At 45.3% G+C, this 18,419-nt stretch overlaps 2 protein-coding genes across 2 annotated transcripts in view; one reads left to right on the top strand and one right to left on the bottom strand.

The window, feature by feature from the left end:
- The first annotated feature begins 338 nt into the window (after positions 1–338).
- LOC138833132 (transmembrane protein 41A) lies at positions 339–7,605 on the top strand. The gene is made up of 5 exons (XM_070031479.1): positions 339–554; positions 1,810–1,963; positions 4,364–4,525; positions 4,832–4,970; positions 6,719–7,605. Exons 1-5 carry the CDS (start codon positions 361–363, stop codon positions 6,934–6,936), a joined length of 867 nt encoding a protein of 288 aa, XP_069887580.1. The 5' UTR covers positions 339–360; the 3' UTR covers positions 6,937–7,605.
- A 1,664-nt stretch (positions 7,606–9,269) lies between these two features.
- Positions 9,270–18,419, bottom strand: part of LOC138833131 (mitogen-activated protein kinase kinase kinase 13) — a 52,171-nt gene continuing 43,021 nt past the window's right edge. Inside the window, exons 12-13 of the mRNA XM_070031478.1 lie at positions 17,537–17,834; positions 9,270–15,658 (exon numbers count right to left, since the gene is read on the bottom strand). Coding sequence (XP_069887579.1) covers positions 15,557–15,658; positions 17,537–17,834 — 400 coding nt within the window. The 3' untranslated portion in view covers positions 9,270–15,556. The remainder of the gene's footprint in view (positions 15,659–17,536; positions 17,835–18,419) is intronic.

Here is an 18,419-nt window from a genome sequence, read left to right on the forward strand (position 1 = left end):
TCTTCAAAATCCACACTGGAACAATCAATGAAAAGGCGCTCTCCAGACTCCCAGACTGACAGACAGACAGGTTTTACCCGTGTGGCCAGTCCTGGAGCTCAGCATTAGAGGGGCGGGGCTGATGCAGAGGACGGGCGGGGCCTGGAGCGGAGCATGGGAAGAGACTGTACACGGGCAGGGCTGGAGCGGAGCTTGGAAGGGGCGGGGCCTGGAGCGGATCATGGGCGGGGCCTCGGGCGGAGAGTGAGCGGAGTATGGCTGGAGGGGGGGAAACGGGCGGGGCCTGGAGCTGATAAGGGACGTGTCCTGACTCCGACCCCGCCCCTGTCCGTCCCCGAATGGGCTCCGCTTGCTCAGTCCATGCGCCTGGAGTTTTCTGCGCTGCGCGAGATTGGCGGGCGCCCCCGTGGCCGGTGTCCGAGGAGCGACGCCGACATGCGGCCGCTGCTCGGCCTCCTCCTGGTCTTCTCCGGCTGCACCTTTGCCCTGTACTTGCTGTCGACGCGACTGCCCCGCGGGCCGAAACTCCGTTCTCCCGAGGAGCCCGAAGGCCGGTGCGTGGGGGCGATGGTGGGATGTGGGGTCGGTGGACGCGAGCTGGAGCCGATGATGGGGCGTCGGGACCCGAGACCGGATCCGGTGTCGGCGCGCGTCCGCCCGGCCTCAGGCCGGCGCGGCGGACCCGGGCGTCCCGGGGGCGCAGGCTGGGCCATGCATCGCGGGGCGCCTTTGGGAAGATCTGACTTCCGGAGTGAAGACTGCTCAAGAAGTGATGATGATCGATCGGCTCTCGCCTTTTTTATGGCTGTTCCTACTTTTCGGCCTTCTCCGGCGAGGCCGGAGGCAGCACTACCTTACCTGGCCGGTTTTCACGATTGCTGCTGCACACTGTCTGCCAAGTGTATGGAAGTGTGCCCGGCACGCCATTGCGTTATTGAAGGGGTTCCTGATATTCAAATATTAGGACAACTGTATTCAGTTACTGGGTGCTTTTGCTCTAACTGGGAAGGCGCTGTTGTGGGTGTTAGATATGCAAAGTCAAGCATTCCCTTGAGAATAATTGTAATTGATCATTGATGGGTTCAACCATTGTTCCCAGGACAGAGGCCGAGTAGCCTTTACACTGTGACCTTTACACAAGATTCAGAGTCTATTTGGTAAGAACCAGGTGAAGAAAACAGCTCTCTGAAAGGCTTGGTTTCAAGCCTGCCACATAGACAGCTGTGTGTATAGTGTGGGAAAGATATACTTTTCTTGTTAATGAATGATAAAATAATCTTTTACCCAGTACTTCACCTGGGCAGAAGAGTGATGTCTGAATTGTTCAGGGCTTGTGGGGGAGGGGCTGCAATGTAAGATGTTTAGTGCTTGCTGGGAAATGCATCAGTTGCCTCTTAAGAATAGATCAAAAAGATGCCGAGGATGTAGCTCAGTGGTAGAGCTCATGGCTTGGCATGTGAGAGGACCTGAAGTTCAATCCCAGCACCAAAAATAAGTAAATCATAAAATCTTAAGAGCCCCTTCCCCACTTATAGGTGAGAAAAGTGAGGCCCTTGGACCAGCAGGGTCCAAGCTAAGGAAAGTAGCAGAGGGCAGTGCCAGCCCAGGTCTCTCGCTTTCCAACTGGGGCTCTTCTGGCTCTGCTATGCTGTATCATGTCATCTTGAGCTCATATGTTTCCTGCAGTCCAGATGCTGGACATGTTTATAAAATATACATTGTAAAGAAGACATAGCAAGTAACTTTCTTAGGCCCTAGGCTGAGCTGGACCCTTGTTTCTGTATGATGTTCCACCTCTCTTCCCCTCAGGTTGCTGTGGTTCCCCTCAGACCTGGGAGAACTGCGGGAGCTCTCGGAGGTCCTTCGGGAGTACCGGAAGGAGCACCAGGCCTACGTGTTCCTGCTCTTCTGCAGCGCCTACCTCTACAAACAGGGCTTTGCCATTCCTGGCTCCAGTTTCCTGGTCAGTGTCCTTTCCTCCTTCCAGTCCTGCTTCCCCACACACGACATGCCTACAGTGAACCTCCCACAGGTCTTGCATGGGAGGATGAGGTGAAACCGTAGGTGTTCCAGTGATGGAGCAGGGAACCCCCAAAGCTTCCTTTTGTTCTGCTTCCTTTCTTCCTCCCTGGCGTCATTTCTCCACCCCAGACTCAAGCTGGATCTATCCCAGCAAATTTTTATCTCAGAAACTGAAACAAAAGCAAGTGTATCCTAGGATGGCAGGTAGCTGTGTGGTGCTGGAGGTCAGGAGTGCACTCCTTGGATCTGCCTCTGTATCCTTAAAGGGATCCATCCTGAGTGTGTCTGGTGTGTTCTTGGCTGTGAGGCTTAATCTCTCACCAGTAGAGTGGAAGTAATGATAGTCTAGGACACAGGTTGTAGTAAGGAATTTCCCCATGAGCACTTTTTATTTTCTTTCTTGGGTCCCAAGCTTTGGCAGGATGTTTGTCATCCAAATGCATTTAGGAAGTATGGGTTCAGTTTTCCATATTGTCAAACTATGTGTGTGTGTATGTATGTGTGTGTTGGTCTTGGAGCTTGAACTCATGCTGTCCCTGGTCGGTCATGGGGCTTGAACTCTGGGCCTGGGCACTGCCCCTCAGCTCTTCAGCTCAAGACAAGCACTCTACCACTTGAGCCACAGCACCACTTCTGGTTTTCTGGTAGTTTATTGGAGTTAAGAGTCTCATGGACTTTCCTGCATCGGCTGGGTTTGAACCGTGATTCTCAGATCTCAGCCTCCTGAGTAGCTAGGATTACAGGCGTGAGTCACCAGCACCCAGCTTCCCTGAGCTTTTCTAAATCAAGTGTAGTGCTCTAACATTTGAGTACCAATTCACTTCTACATTTTTTGGTGGTTAATTGAGAAGTCTGGGAGATAAATGTCTCATATACTTTCCTGCCTGACCTGGCTTTGAACTGCACTCCTCAGATCTCAGCTTTCTGAGTAGCTAGGATTACAGGTATGAGCCTTCTTTGAAAGGCTAGAGCCGGGTGCCAATGGCTCATGCCTGTAATCCTAGCTACTCAGGAGGGTGAGATCTGAGGATTGTGGTTCAAAGCCAGTGCAGGCAGGAAAGTTCGTGAGACTCTTATCTCCAATTAACCACCAGAAAACCAGAAATGGTGATGTGGCTCAAGTGGTAGAGTGTTTGCCTTGAGCTGAAGAGCTCAGGGACAGCTCCCAAACCCAGAGTTCAAGACGCCTGACAGACAAAAAAAAAAGTGTCAGCTAGAGTTTTGCTGAACAGGGAACCCCGTGTTAGACTACATAGATGTAATTCCAGCACAAGGACAAAAAAAGAAAAAACAACAATAAAAAGAAACAAATATCTTATATATAACTTGCTTGGTCTTACTGAAAGAACATTCATGATTTATGTTCATTCTTTGGAAAAGAAAAAATATACTAATTATCATTTATTTTGTGTGTTTGCCAGGACTGGGGTTTAAACTCAGGACTTCCACTTTCTTGTTCATGCCAGTATACTACTGCTTGAGCCACTCCAGGCTAGCTTTTGGCTGATTGCTTTTTGTTTTTTTTTTTTTGGGGGGGGGGTCCGGTCGTGGGGCCTGAACTCTGGGCCTGGGTGCTGTCCCTCAGCTCTTCAGCTCAAGGCTAGCGCTCTACCACTTGAGCCACAGCGCCACTTCCGGCTTTTTTCTTTTTTCTTATGTGGTGCTGAGGAATTGAACCCAGGGCCTCAGGCATGCAAGGCAAGCGATCTACCACTGAGCCACCTTCCCAGCCCCTTGGCTGATTGCTTTTTGGAGATGAGTCTCTGCCCAAATTGACTTTGAACTTCAATCTTAGGCTCCAGAGTGGCTAGAATTATAGGCATGCACCATTGTTGCCAAGCTCCTCTTATTCCTCTTAATCCCATCTTGTCCTCTGTGGCTTTAATTCAGTCCTTACCCTTATTTCAGAAGAGACATGTTTGCCAGATTGTTTCTTTGTTATTTATTTATTTGGCCAATCCTAGGGCTTAAACTCCTGGGCACTGTCCCTGAGGTCCTTTTGCTCAAGGCTAGCACTCTACCACCTACACTCAGGACCTTGTGCTCACTCTGCTTTCTTGCTCATGCTGGTACTCTACCACTTGAGCCATTTCTGACTTTTTCTGCTTACGTGGTACTGAGCAATTGAACCCAGGGCTTCATGCATAGTAGGCAAGCACTCTTACCACTAAGCCATATTCCCAGCCCTGTTTCTCATGTTTTTATTCATTCCCTTAAAGTAGGGGTTGAATTTTGGCGTGGAAAACCCCTGGAGGAGAAGGAATTGATGATTAGTAGCTAATTAGTTGCTGAATAGTAGCTGCCAGACATTTTCCTGGCTTAAGTTTTGCTTTCTTTGCAGAATGTTTTGGCTGGTGCCTTGTTCGGGCCATGGCTGGGGCTTCTGCTGTGCTGTGTGCTGACCTCAGTGGGTGCCACAATCTGCTACTTGCTCTCCCATATATTTGGCAAACAGCTGGTGATCTCCTACTTTCCTGATAAAGTGGCCTTGCTACAGAGGAAGGTAAGGAGGAGGCATACATGCTGAGGCCCTGAGTAGCATCTCATGTCCCTAGAGGGGAGAGGAGCAGGGATTTCCCATAGTACTCTCCCTGCCCTGGAGGTCCAAAGGGTTCTTTGATGTCTTCAAAAGGGACATAACTGGGATCAAATCCCAGCTCCCTACATCATCTTCTTTATGGCTTTGGGGGATGTTTCTGATTTCTCCAATCTTCTGTACCTTTGTTTTTAAAATGGAGAAAACAGTCTCAATCGCTAGAACGGTTCCTGAGACCCTGTTGGCTTCCTAACCATTGGCTCTTTGCTGCAGGTGGAAGAGAACAGAAACAGCTTGTTCTTCTTTTTACTGTTTTTGAGACTTTTCCCCATGACACCCAACTGGTTCTTGAACCTCTCGGCGCCAATTCTGAACATTCCCATTGTGCAGTTCTTCTTCTCAGTTCTTATTGGTAAGATGCTCTGTAAGCCTGAAGCACACATTGCCATCTTGTTAACCTTCCTTAGAGTGTGGAGGGATTGTCATAGAGGGCTTTTAGATCAAGCATAGCTGCTATTAATAGGGAAGGCCTGAAAGAAATCAGGTCTTAAATCAGAGCTATTCTGGTCATATCAACTTTCAGACAGAGTGCCCAGCATCTCAGCTAATGGAGGTAAACAGCTTGCCATTTCCCTAGTGGCCTGAAGCCTGGGAAGACTCAAGCCTGCGTTTCTTCCTGTCTGATAAGCTGTGTGACCTTAAGTGGTCGGTGCTGCTCACCTCTCATAAGCTTCCTCTACTACGGAGGAGAAATGGATTATTAGGGAGTCAGCAGCTCAGGGGCAGAGGTGAGAAGAGCTTCTAAAATGCAGGTTCCTGTACCCTAGAAACAAGTAGCTGAAGTCTCTGGGGCAGAGCCTGGGAATTTAGTTTTTCTTCCTTCTCGTCTCCCCTTCCCCTGTCATTCCCTCCCTTCCTCTTTCCCTCCCTCCTTCTCACCCTCTCTTCGTTCTTCCTTCTGTGTATGATGCGTTTCTGAAGTAGGCTCTTGCTATGTAGAACAGGCTGACCTTGAACTTGTAATATTCCAGTTTCTCCCATTGAATGTTGGTATTACAGGTGTGACCATCAGTCTGCCCAGCCATTACCCAGATTTTTGGGATTCAGTTGCTTTGGTGACTTTTTAGAGTCTGAAAAATATGAAAAGCTTATGTCTTGGAAGTGGTGCTGTGGCTCAAGTGGTAGAGCGCTAGCCTTGAGCTGAAATGCTGAGGGACAGCGTTGAGGCACAGAGTTCAAACCCTATGATCCACAAAACAATCAGAAAAAAAGAAAAGTGTATGTCTTTTAAGGAATCATTGGGGTTTTGTTTGTTTGGTTTTTTTTTTTTTTTTTTTTGTCAGTCATGGGGCTTAAACTCTGGTCCTGAGCGCTGCCCCTCAGCTCTTCAGCCCAAGGCTAGTGCTCTACCACTTGAGCTACAGCACCACTTCCGGTCTTCTGGTGGTTTATTGGAGATAAGAGTTTCGTGGACTTTCCTGTCCGGGCTGGCTTTGAACTGCGATCCTCAGATCTCAGCCTCCTGAGTAGCTAGGATTACAGGCATGAGCCACCAGCGCCTGGCTATCATTTTGTTTTTTAAAAACCTTATACATACTATAAATTTCATAACAACAGTGGTTCTCTATTTTGGCTGGTGGGTATCCGCAACCAAACTTACTCAGAACCAAATATATGAGCTTCATTGTGCACTAACTTACTCCCTGAGTGACATTTTACTTTTGCATTCATTTGATTTTGCTATTGAAGTTTTAACTTTTATTTTTCTTTTTGGTGCTGGGGTTTGAACTCAGGACCTTGAGCTCTTGTTGGGTTTCCTTGGCTGGCACTCTACCACTTTACCCATGCACCCAGCCGAGTTTTTTTTGCTGGTTATGATTTTCTGTATCTCTGAGAAGCTAGGATTACAGATGGGAGCCACAATTTTTATCTTATTGTAATGTATGTGTATTTGTGTACATCATCTCAAGTTCTTTTGTTTAGAAGAGAAGGGAAGAAAAGGAGGGAAGAGTAGAAAGGAGAGAAGGAGGGAATATGTTTAGAGGTCAGGTATGAGTGAAGACTGGAGTCACTGCTCCAAATTCTTGGTCATTGTTGAACTATTATTTTCCTAATGTTTCTGCTGCTATTAAATAGCACTTTCCCCTTTTCTTCTTCCAGGATTGATCCCATACAATTTCATCTGTGTGCAGACAGGCTCCATCCTGTCAACCTTGACCTCTCTGGATGCTCTATTCTCCTGGGACACTGTCTTTAAGCTGTTGGCCATTGCCCTGGTGGCCTTGGTTCCTGGAACTCTTATTAAAAAATTTAGCCAGAAACACCTGCAGTTGAATAAAACAAGCAACACTAACCACATTAGTAGAAAAGACACGTGAGCAGGTTTTCTGCGTGCTACAGCTCTGGACTCTCTGACTGATCTGTGTGATGGGCATTTTCCTTTAAAGACCCTCACTGTTTTTCAGGTAACCTCAACAGGTGATATGGACGCTATTCAGCTGTGTGCTGTGTCTTGCCAAAAAAACCCAAAAAGGCACACTCTGGTCTAAAAAGTGAACCATATCCTGTTCTCAGTTTGGTACTCGTTTAGCTGGACTCTGTGAAATGGATGAAGTGGATTGCTTCCTAGAATTCCTGTTTCTGTTTCATGCCATTACAAAGGACTCTGGATAGTCTGTTGGGTTTGCCTTTGCACACCCCTGAGTGCCTTGGGAGAAGATGCTGGTTGGCTTTGTCCAGATTTCCTCTTGCAAAGTAATAGGTTGTGTGACAGGTGTTGTCCTGTTCAGTCATGTGGATGTTATTAGTATCACTGCTTCACTCTTTATATCATTAGTGTCTCCAAGAGTGTTTCTTCTGTTCTTTTTTGCTGATGATCTACCTCTTTCATAAGCCAAGGGAAACAAACTGACCAACTTCCTAGGACTCATCATATAGCTCAAATGCACAGTGATTTCTGTGATGCTCTTGTATGCAGACACACTGATGTTACCCTGTATGTCAAATCTTATGGTTGCAAACAGACTATTAAATATGAATGGAACAAACTCTGGGATATGTTGTGGATAAATGTTTACCCATCTGGACAGGACAGGGTCCTTGTCTCATCTGAATGATCATTTTCTAGTATGTTCTTTCTGCATGGGGTATCCCTTCTACCTCCTTCTGCTAGAATATAGTATTCTGGGCTGTCAGTGTACCCTATGCACGTATTTCCTCTTGTAATTTGCTGAGGATAACTAAAGAATGGTTGTGTTTTTCAAAGAAGTTGGTCTTATTATTTGGTTGTGCTATATGGTAATTGACTAAAAACTGTCACTACTCCCTATAACTGCAATACTGGAATGTAGCCTTTGGCACCTGAACTCATGGGCTCTGTGGTCTTGTATCATATAGGAAGAGCTCACTGGCACTGATTGTCATCTGCTGAATTTTTATTTGATTTAGCTAAAGGTTTTAATGTAGGCATCTTGTTCTACATAAATGCTTAGCGATTCTCATATTCCATAGAAAGAGTACGTTACCAAGTGATGTTTTTTGGGGGCATGATATGATCCTTCCATAGCAAGGCTCTTAATTTTCAGTGTGTTTATACTTGGGATCTTGCCTCAGCTTCTTGAAAGCTGTTTATGTAGCTCCCTCCCCCACCCATACTAAGGTTTGAACTCAAGGTCTCATACTGCCTGGCTCTACCCTGTGAGCCATGCTTCCAGCTCTTAAGATGGTGCTTCTTTTCAAAAGAAGTCTTGATAATGTGGGTGGAGGTACGAAGGAAGCAGACTGGACTTTGAAAGTGGTAGATCTTAAGAGTTCTGGAGTAGGGAAAGAGAAAGGACTTTTTCTACTCTGTTGTAAATGTGAGTTGTTGGCCCCTTTCAAAGTTATTATCTCCCTTCCCTCCCTTTTCCCTTCCTCACTCTCTTGTCTACCTGCATCATTAGAAAATGTGCCTTACCTGTACAAGTTTACAGGTAAAAGGATTTCTCAAAAGACAGAAATCTCTGTAACAAATTAATGGATGTAAAAGCTTGTTTGTACATGTTGCTAACTTTCAACTGCCCTTAACAATGGGAATCAGAATTGACTGAAAAATCAGATGATCCAAAATGGTATTTGGCTTTCTCCTCTTGAAATAAGGGTACTGGGCTTAATCAATAAGCCTTGTCCTCATGGCCATTGTGGCGCCTAGCTGGGTTAGGGGGGCTTTCCACCCAGCTCCAAAAAGCCTAGAGGTGAGATAAGAATTGCAGATGCTTACCTCCAGAACGCTGCTTCAGAGAATGGGCAGAAGGCAGGCTGTTTAGCCCCCGTAAAGTTTTGCTCCAGGGAATGCTTTTCCTTGACTGTTCCTACCCCAAGCAGGTGATTTTTGCCTTTAAAAACTTTGGGCGTGACATTTCTGGGCTGCAGGTTTTTGAGACAGGAGTCTATCTAAGTTGTGGGCTAATAAAGACTCCCACGTTGACCTCTCAAAATGTAGCTTCTCTTTCCTGTTATCAAATTCCCATAAAATACTGACCAAAATCATTCCAGCTTCCTATTTTCCTCTTCTCACCTTCTAGAGAGGTCACTAGTAACACAGAAGAGCTACAGATGGGCAGCCAAATAGAAGAAACAGAATGCCTGTCTAGGCTTTTGTGGAAGACACAGGAAGAGACTGGAATGAAAATGCTTCCCCTCCTTTAGCTGCGGGAAACCCAGTTCTTTTCTCTCGGAGGTTCTGACAAGCTGAGACCAACTGGGGCAGCTTACAGGACCCAAACAGCACCTTTAGGACAAGACGAGACGAGACACAGCGAAGTACACTTTTTGTTTAATTTCATGCATTTGTGTTTGCGTTGATAGTCATTCTTGTTCCCACTGCTGTTCAACATAAAGGGAGCCAGTATCAAAACACTGTAGGGAACTGACAGTACAGGAGATGACAAGGGAGACAGAGAAGGGGATTCATTTTGAGACTTAAGACACACACACACACACACAAACACACACACACACACACACACACACACACACACACACACACACACACACACACACACACACACACACACTCATTTCCTCTAAATGAATAGGAATTTAAATCTTATAAAGAATCAAGGAGGGTCTTCCTGTTCCCAGAATCTGGGAAGTGGTCACTCGGGAGGTGGGAGGCCACTGGGGTGGCTTCACAAGAGGTGACATCTTCCTAATTGTGCACTGTGGCTTGTAAGCACTGGAGGACCATAGGCATTGAACAGAGCAGTGGGGGGCCCGAAGCCAGTGATCCTCTGAGTGCTGAGAAGTGGTTCTGTAGAGCAGATTCTGCTGGGAGCTTCTTATAGTAGCCTTGCCATCTGCCTGGAGCTAGGCTTGTGAAATCTTGCCTTCATGCCAGGGCCACACGGCTATCAACTCCTTTGTTTCTCAGAGCAGTGGTGTCAGAGCTCCCCTCTTCTGCCATGTCCCTGAGAAATGCTCCAGATTCCACAGTGGCCCTCCACTTAGCAGCCTAGTGCATTATGATTCAAACAGGCATTTGCAGTATAAGTCAGATCATGCAAACAAACCAACTCAGGACTATCTTAGGCCAACCTAAGAGGTTGGTAATACAGAGTGGTGAGTCCCCCGGGACATTTGTTCTAGGACCTCAGCAAAGAAAAACCTTGCTGCCTGGAAAGGCACTAATTCATACTGACAGTACAAGACAATGTCTTGAAAAGAATATCACACATTAGTTTCACAGCATCTGGAGAGGAAGCAAGTAGCTAGGGCTCCATACAAAAACTGTTGCTACAAGGTGGGGACACAATTGTTCAACAGAATGTGAATGAAGAGACATTCTGAAATTCAGTTCATCAGGAATTGGTGGCTACTCAGTTGGAATTGCAGTTCAGAGTAGAGGCAAGTAGCTGTTGTATCATGGGGACTGTCCCTCCAGCAATCTTAGGTAGTGGGGTGTATAAAGAGAACACGCGTGCTCTTCTCATTCTCCCCTCGGGGAAATGGAAGATCTCAACCACCTTCAGGAAATGAATTATGAGCTTAGAACTGAGATGGCAAACAGATTTTGCTTTGCACACCAATCCAATCCAGCAGTGATGGATGCGCTAGATGGCAGGTTGTGAGAGGTTCTGAGGCTGTTCCTAGGTTCAACAGGAAAGGATGTGATGCTCGATAAATGATGTTCTTCTTGGGTGTTTAGGACAGAGATGGAAGATGGGAGTTATATGGTGGTATCTTGGTTTCTGGCCTAGTGGAAAAACTAAACTTATACCATGGGATAGGGGAAACATTCCCTACATTCCACATGGGTTCTGTGCTTGGCAATCCAGTGTCGGGAAGGTCAAGTAGGAATGTTTTAAGAAAAGGAAAAAGAGCCAGGTGCTGTTGGTGCATGCTTGTAATCCCAGCTACTCAGGAGGCTGAGATCTGAAGAGGATCATGGTTCAAAGCCAGCCAGGGCATAAAAGTCTCTGACACTTTTATCTCCAATTAACCACCAAAAATCTGGAAGAGGCTCAAGGGGTAGAGTTCCAGCCTTGACTGGAAAAGCCAAGTAAGAGTACAAGGCTCTGAGTTCAAACCCTGGTGCTGGCGCACACACACACACACACACACACACACACACACACACACACACACACACACACACACACACACACACACACACACACACACACACACACACACACACACACACACACACACGCACGCACGCAACAAGCATGGGGGAAGGGAAAAGCTAGAAAAGCTAGAGCATTTGATGAGTAAGTGTACATTCACACTGAGAGGATATCCAACGCTACCTACTAGGGAATAGGACTGAAAACCTAGTCTAGTACCAGGATGACCACAAACCATCAGGATAGAGGAGTTATTTAGTTCAATGAGGCCCTGAAGTAAATGCCCCATATGTACTAAAGCCCATGAAAAGTGTCCTTAATCCTAGAAGGATAAATGTATTGAGAAGTTTTAAAAACACTTGAAGGCCATCTGAAATGATTTCCCAACCCAGCTAACATCATCTTTCTGGGTAGTCTTGCAAACAGCTCTAAGCTTCTGTGTGGCAAGGCTTCTCCTTTGCTAAGCAATTTTTAAGAGGAATCATTATTCAAGGACAGGCTCTAGAAAAAGAAATTAAAAGCAAATGTTCATCTGGGATACAAATAGAATTTCATCTTGCAGTTTGTCAAAAACAGACACTCAATGAATATGGACATTCATCCAAAGAGGCTTACACTTATAATCAGTCATGAAAAATTGAAATCACAGTCTTATGGGCTCCTCAAAGCAGTGTCACAGCTGAACAGGACTGAAGAACTGGCTCTTAAATTCCCTGAGCTCTTGATCAACACTTCTGATGACTGTGCAGCTTTTCTCTAGCAACACAAATCAATTGAAGATTTTCCTGATTTTCCCAAGGCAGGCAGTGAAAGACAGGTTCGGGATAGAGAGTTGTTAACTTTTAACCTTGACTGAGGACATCACTCTTCTTCAAAACTTCTAGTCAATTCTACTTAAAAAGTGTTTAATGTGGACACTATTCAAATCTTGACAATGCAGTGAACGAAAATCCAACACTACTTCCCTAACATGCACAGAGTCGTTAATCTAGATAAAGTGACATTAACATGGCAGACAGTCAAGATCGGAATGCAAAAAAACTGATCAACATTGGGAGTTGTCAGGGGTAGGTTTTCTAGGAAGACCATCACTGAAAATGTGTAAGACAGAATAAGTTGATCCTCATGTTTTGCTATTGCCCTTAAAGTTGGCAAAGACACAGAAACAGCCTCAAAAATGTGGTGTTTTACATTGAACAGAAAGAGGACACAGAATAATTACATCTCCATTTCAAGAAGTAAACCAGAGAGATTCAATGTACTGGGTGATCTGAAGTCAGGAAGGGAAATAGAGCCTTTCAAGATTCCTTCCCAGCCTTGGTCCTCTACTGTCTAGGCCTTGTTTAATTTCTTGTAGGATGGCATCATAACTAGGCATTTTATAACATGCTGGAAGTGTATATGTATATACATATATGTGTGTGTATATGTATATATGTGTATATATACACACATATATATATATATTCCACATACACATATATGTGTGTATGAATATATAATATTCCCCTTAAAATTTGTTTCCTGTGCTGGGCACCAGTGGCTCACACCTGTAATCCTAGCTATTTAGGAGGCTGAGATCTGAGGATCACAGTTCAAAGCCAGCCCAGGTAGGCAAGTCTGAGAGACTCATCTCCAATTAACCACCAGAAAAACCAGAACTGGTGCTGTGCCTCAAGTGGTAGAGTACTTGCCTTGAGCTGAAGAGCTCAGGCACAATGCCTACATGCAGAGTTCAAGCCCCATGACTGACAAAAAAAATTTTTTTTTGTTTTCTTGTTACTCTAGATTGGGAATAAAAGGCTGATTTGTGGGATCTGACAGGAAGTCAATTACCTACTACATTGCCAGTTCTTCAATACAACACGAGTCTCATGAAGAAGCTTTCTAGGTCTGTTTGTTCCTTTCAGGGCATTAAATCATTCTCTGTTTGCTTCTAATGTAGTCCCATAATTTTATTTCTTAAGAAATTTAAGACAGTTTACACTTTTGAACTACTACTGGTTCAAAAGTCACCTGCCCACCTAAGAGCTTCCATGATTGGATCAAGCGCAAGGTCACAAGGTATGCACTGGACTTCAGGGCAGAGCAGCTACCTCAGGTCACTGCTGCTATACACAGACCATCAGGGGATACAGCTACCATGAATATATATACCTGGAGCTCCCAAAGGGCAGTTCCATTTTCAAGCTTTAAATCACAAAATCCATACTAATTCATAGTTAGCAATAAACAATCATTGTGCTACATCGTAAACCACACCTTCTGATCGACAGAAAATGAGAATGAAAATATAAAATAAAATAACAAAGACAAAATAAATGCCATAACTTAAGGTCTTTCATGTAGTCCAGCTACAGAATTTGATACAAAATGGAATAATTTAATGCAACAATACTGTTCTTTGTATAAATTAAACATTTTCCTTCATCCTACCGATGGACTGTAAATTAGAGACACTAAGTTTTAAGTCAGTGTCTCAACACAAAGTGTAAACAAATGGAGGAAACAAATAAACAAACAAAAGAACTGTTCTAAACTCCCTCCTGCCTTTCCTTTTTGGCTGATTCAGTTAGTGATGCTTAGGGGAGGGGTGCTTTCCACATTATGTTGGAAATGCTTTTAATACAACAAGCATGCGCAAGTCTCCCAAAACTCTCATAGGCTTCATTGTGAGAATCCAGCCAGTCAACAGAGGCTGTCAGTAGCCTATCCCAGAGACACAGGTGAGACTTCTACACAACATCTGCTTATACTAGATAAACTTTTCCTTAAGCTGAGCATGGACGGCACATACCTATAAATCCCAGCTCTCAGGAGGCTGAGAGAGGACGGTGAGTGTGAGGCCATTTTGAGCTACGTAGTGAGCCCCTGTCTCAAAAATATAACTTTGTTTTCCTTAAAGGCTTCATGAAGTACCTTTGGATGCTCAGGACCTCTGAAGACAGGAAAGCCCTCATGCTTTGACTATGTAAAGTATTTCCAATACCTGCTCAGCATCATTTGTTCTTTCTACAAATTTCCTAATTCAGCTAATCAAAACTACAGCAATTCAGAGTGAAGTAAGATACAGTTTACAAGTAGTGTTGAACATAAATGCCATTGTAGTGGGAGAAGGGCTGTCTCTATTCTGACAGTGATGGCTAGACACTAAAGCTTCCAAGATAGGATGAATTAATACATAAAAACAAGGGGCTCATTTGGGATTGGACGTTGGACAGACAAACACACACATACTAGCTGCCTTCAAAATCTATCCTCCTGTTGAATCAATAGGATTCAGCAGAAAAACAACCTGCATCTAGAGAGGGGTGGGTCTACCTTCGCCATCATGAGCATGCACAAATTCTGCATTTCTTTTTTTTAACATTGTTATGGATGTTTGTTTTCTTCTCTTACCCTTTTCTCCTTCTTCCTAGGAGACCCTCCTCTCCACCTTCCTAAAGGAAGTAGTCCACAGGTGGAGAAAAATGGCACTGAGTCTGGAAAGATCAATATCTTGGTCAAGGTAATGTCAAGGAAAATATTAAAAGGGGAAGTGTCTGCCATGGACAAAGTTGGACTTTATCTATAAGCCTTACTGCCAAATGCTGCTTCAAGTTTTTTTTTAAAAAAAGTGAAATCCACATATACAGCTTTGTTCTTTTGATTTTCCTCCTTGAGAAGGCACGCACCCTCAGAGATCTCAGGGGGCTATCTACTCACCAAACCTTGCCAGGTCATTTCTATCCCCCACCTGGACAAGCTGGGCCAACACAATGGGTCTATTCACAAATGACCTGGCATTGCTTTTTCTCTTGCTATTCTTTGTGTTCTAAAAAGCTTACTATGCCTTGTCTTGCTGTGGTTCTTTAGTCATTTATAGGCAAAGGATCTGGTCCCTTGTTCAAGCAGCAGCAATCAGTACCCTCCCTTCCCCACAAACTCCCAAGGATGCTGCATCTAATCCATTTCATTTTCTCTCTTTTCCCTTTCTTTCTTTCTTTCTTTCTTTCTTTCTTTCTTTCTTTCTTTCTTTCTTTCTTCCTCTCTCTTTTGCAAGAAATTATTCTTTCTATATACCATATATAGTTCACTCTTTACAGTACAAAGTGTTAAAATGTCCAACAAAAATAAATATCAATGTTACAGTAGATAGAATATTCAATAAAATATATCCCTGCCATTCTTGATTGAAATGTTCAGTGAGACTTAAATTTCATTTGGATTTTTTTTTTCCTGGAGATTTCACGAAGTCTCGTGTTCCTGTTATTGCAGCTCATTTCTAGGGGTAATAAAGATGGGGTGGCTCTCCTCCCAGACGAAAAAAGCAGGGAGAGATAGGAAAAGAGTTTAGGGCTGGGGTGGATTTGAAACACCAGTGTCAGGAGGTCTTCCAGAGGGTTTTCCTTCATCACCAAGTAGCAGAGCTGTAGAGCTTGTTGGTCTGAATGGTGGCGTCGGAGCACTCCCCATCTGAAGAGTCGCAGTCCGAGTCTTCAAATTGCATAGGGTTCTGCAAAGGAGAAAAGTTAAGTCATTTCTACAATTCCTCTGCAAGCACCTGTTGAACTGGTACTGTGCTGGGTAAAGGGGCGATAGAGAAATGTGTCTAGGTCTTGTCTGTGTAGGACAGAATTGATGAAGACTAACATAAGGTCTGAACAGGGACACCTCCCTCCCTCTTGGCTGTTTCTGCCCAGCATCTGTTACCTTAGGTAACTGTCACACCTGGAAGCAGTCACTTTCCCCTCCTGCTAGGTCACCTCAGGTCACATGCCTCCATCTGACTTTAGGAGGGTCCCAGACCCTGAGGTCACATCCGGACCCAGTGTGGCCACACCTCTTCCTGTCCCTGGCCTAGATAAGTCCTGGCCCAGGAGTGGGTTTTGCCCCTCCTTTCCTTTTCAGCCATGCCTCTCCACCATGCATAGTGGGGGCAGCAGTTCGGTAAATAAACTTCTCCATCGCGTGGTGTTCTCTTCATCGGCTACCTAACAAAACCTACCTATTTAATATGCCTTACAGCTATGACATGGGAGCTGTACCTCCACACTTCTACTTGCAGGGCAGAGCTCCAGGCCCTGTGGTGAGTACTTTACATCAGTGAGGGCATTTATCTCATAATAATCTACTGAAACAGATAATATCTCATAGATAAGATCTGGTGGTGTTCCTTTGGCAAATAGGGAAGCTGATCTTCAGAGAGTTTAAGCAACTTGTCCAAGGTCACACATCACCTAGAAAGGCTGGTGTACATCTAGGCAGTCTGACTCCTGGGGACACACTGAACTACTATTGTCCCCCCACCCCCACTACCCCGGTCTCTTTCATGGCAAAATTGTACATGAAATAAAGAATGATAAGCTGAGTACTGGTGGCTTGTGTCTGTAGTCCTAGCTACTCAGAAGGCAGAGACATGGATGACTAAGGTTTGAAACCAGCCTGGGCAGAAAAGTCTATGAGACTCCATCTCCAATTACCCAGCAAAAAGCTGGGCTGGAGGCATGGCTCAAGTCCAGCCAGAGAACAAGAAGGTTGAGCAAGAAGGAAGGATCTTGAATTCAAGCCCTTGTACTAGTACCAAAAAATTTTCTTAAAAACAAAGAATTATGTGTGCTATGGCAGTATATTCCAGGGGGAGATAGGGACTGAGGGGAGGGTCCAAGTTGGGAGATGGGGTGGAGAACCAGTGGGGTTTGAGTTTCAATTCTGCAGCGAAGAGTTCTTGAGTAGTCCAATGCTTGTACCTGATTTGGGAAAAACTGGCCTTATTTCTGGGGCTTTACTGGTCTGTATTTCTACCTACTATATGGAGGTGGGGGTGTATTATATTCACTCTAAGAAAATTGTAAGCTGGCACCAGTGGCTCACAACTGTAATTCTAGCTGCTCAGGAGGCTGAGATTTGAGGATCGTGATTTGAAGCCAGTCCAGGCAGGAGAGTCTGTGAGACTCTTGTCTCCAATTAACTGGCAGAAAATCGAAAGTGGTGCTGTGACTCAAAGTGGTAGACTACTCTTAAGCCAAAAAGCTCAGGGACAGTGATGGGGCCCTGAGTTCCAGCCCCATGATTGACGAAAGAAAGAAAGAGGGGCTGGGAAGGTGGCTCAGTGGTAGAGTGCTTGCCTTGCATGCATGAGGCCCTGGGTTCGATTCCTCAGCACCACAAAAACAGAAAAAGTCGGAAGTGGTGCTGTGGCTCAAGTGGTAGGTAGAGCACTAGCCACAGGACAGCACCCAGGCCCAGAGTTCAGCCCCCACGACCGACAAAAAAGAGAGAGAGAGAGAGAGAGAGAGAGAGAGAGAGAGAGAGAGAATTGTAAAGGTTTCAAGGGCTTAAACAGATTTCAACCCGAAAGAGTCAGAAATGTGATAGAGGGAGAGGGGTCCACCTCGTAGCCACGCTCCTCCACGCAGAGCTTGCCCAGCGACATCTGTGTCTTCACACGGCGCACTGCACACTCCTTGTCAGAGAGCCCGTCCGAGTGTGAGGATATCTCAATGGGGATCTCGGGGGTCTGGGACAGAAGATCATCCAGCTTCTCTGCCAGGCGGTCTTCAAGTTTACCGGCTAACTCATCGGGACTGTTTGAGTGGTCACTAGTATTTCCTTCCTCTCCATCAGACACGGAGAAATTCTCAGAGCTAAAGGTTGAGTAAGACTGGCAGCTGCTGATACAGCGGTGGGGCCTAGAAGCACAAAGAGCCAGAGGACCTGAGCCACTGGAGAAACCACATGCCCACATTATCAGTGAGGGTCTAGGGGAGAGGCAATCTAGTTCCCTCTGCCCCCAGAGCAAGGCTAAAAATCAGAACCGGTGGGTATGATTTAGTTTTAAAGCAATAAAGAGGTAACTCTGCCCTGAATCTTACCTCCTCACATTCTCTCACTGCGGGAAGGTGGCTGGCTGTGAGCTAGCAAGAGCGCTCACTAACAACAGAATCAGCTGTTACTTTGTTCTTGGATTATCACAGCCTCCATGATTGTGAGAAATAAATTTGTTATTGAAGCCACCCAGTCTATGGTATTTATTATAGCCGCACAAGAGGGGCTGCCTACAAACAGCATGGCCATTCCTCCCGAGCTAGCACTGTGGAAATCATGCTTCTCATCTTGAAGTTCCTACAGAACACATTCTGATGACCTCGGGTCTGCTGTGCAGAGGTCACTTTGCAAGGCAGCCATCGACAAGCATGCGCACAGTGAGTTCAAATCTCCCTATAAAGTGGTGTCAGAGAGAGACCTGTGGCTGCAAGGCAGATGTGCCAAACTCA

The sequence above is a fragment of the Dipodomys merriami genome, unplaced genomic scaffold (genome assembly GCF_024711535.1).
Source record: "Dipodomys merriami isolate MVZ:Mamm:240054 unplaced genomic scaffold, mDipMer1.0.p SCAF_2005, whole genome shotgun sequence".
In the NCBI taxonomy this organism is placed as follows: Eukaryota; Metazoa; Chordata; class Mammalia; order Rodentia; family Heteromyidae; genus Dipodomys; species Dipodomys merriami.

Bases quoted from the DNA above. Each gene is read 5' to 3' on its own strand.
- LOC138833132 (XM_070031479.1), top strand. From the start codon at position 361: ATGCGCCTGGAGTTTTCTGCGCTGCGCGAGATTGGCGGGCGCCCCCGT. The intron at 4,526-4,831 runs GTAAGGAGGAGG...TCTTTGCTGCAG, and splicing joins TGGCCTTGCTACAGAGGAAG to GTGGAAGAGAACAGAAACAG. The intron at 4,971-6,718 runs GTAAGATGCTCT...TTCTTCTTCCAG, and splicing joins CTTCTTCTCAGTTCTTATTG to GATTGATCCCATACAATTTC.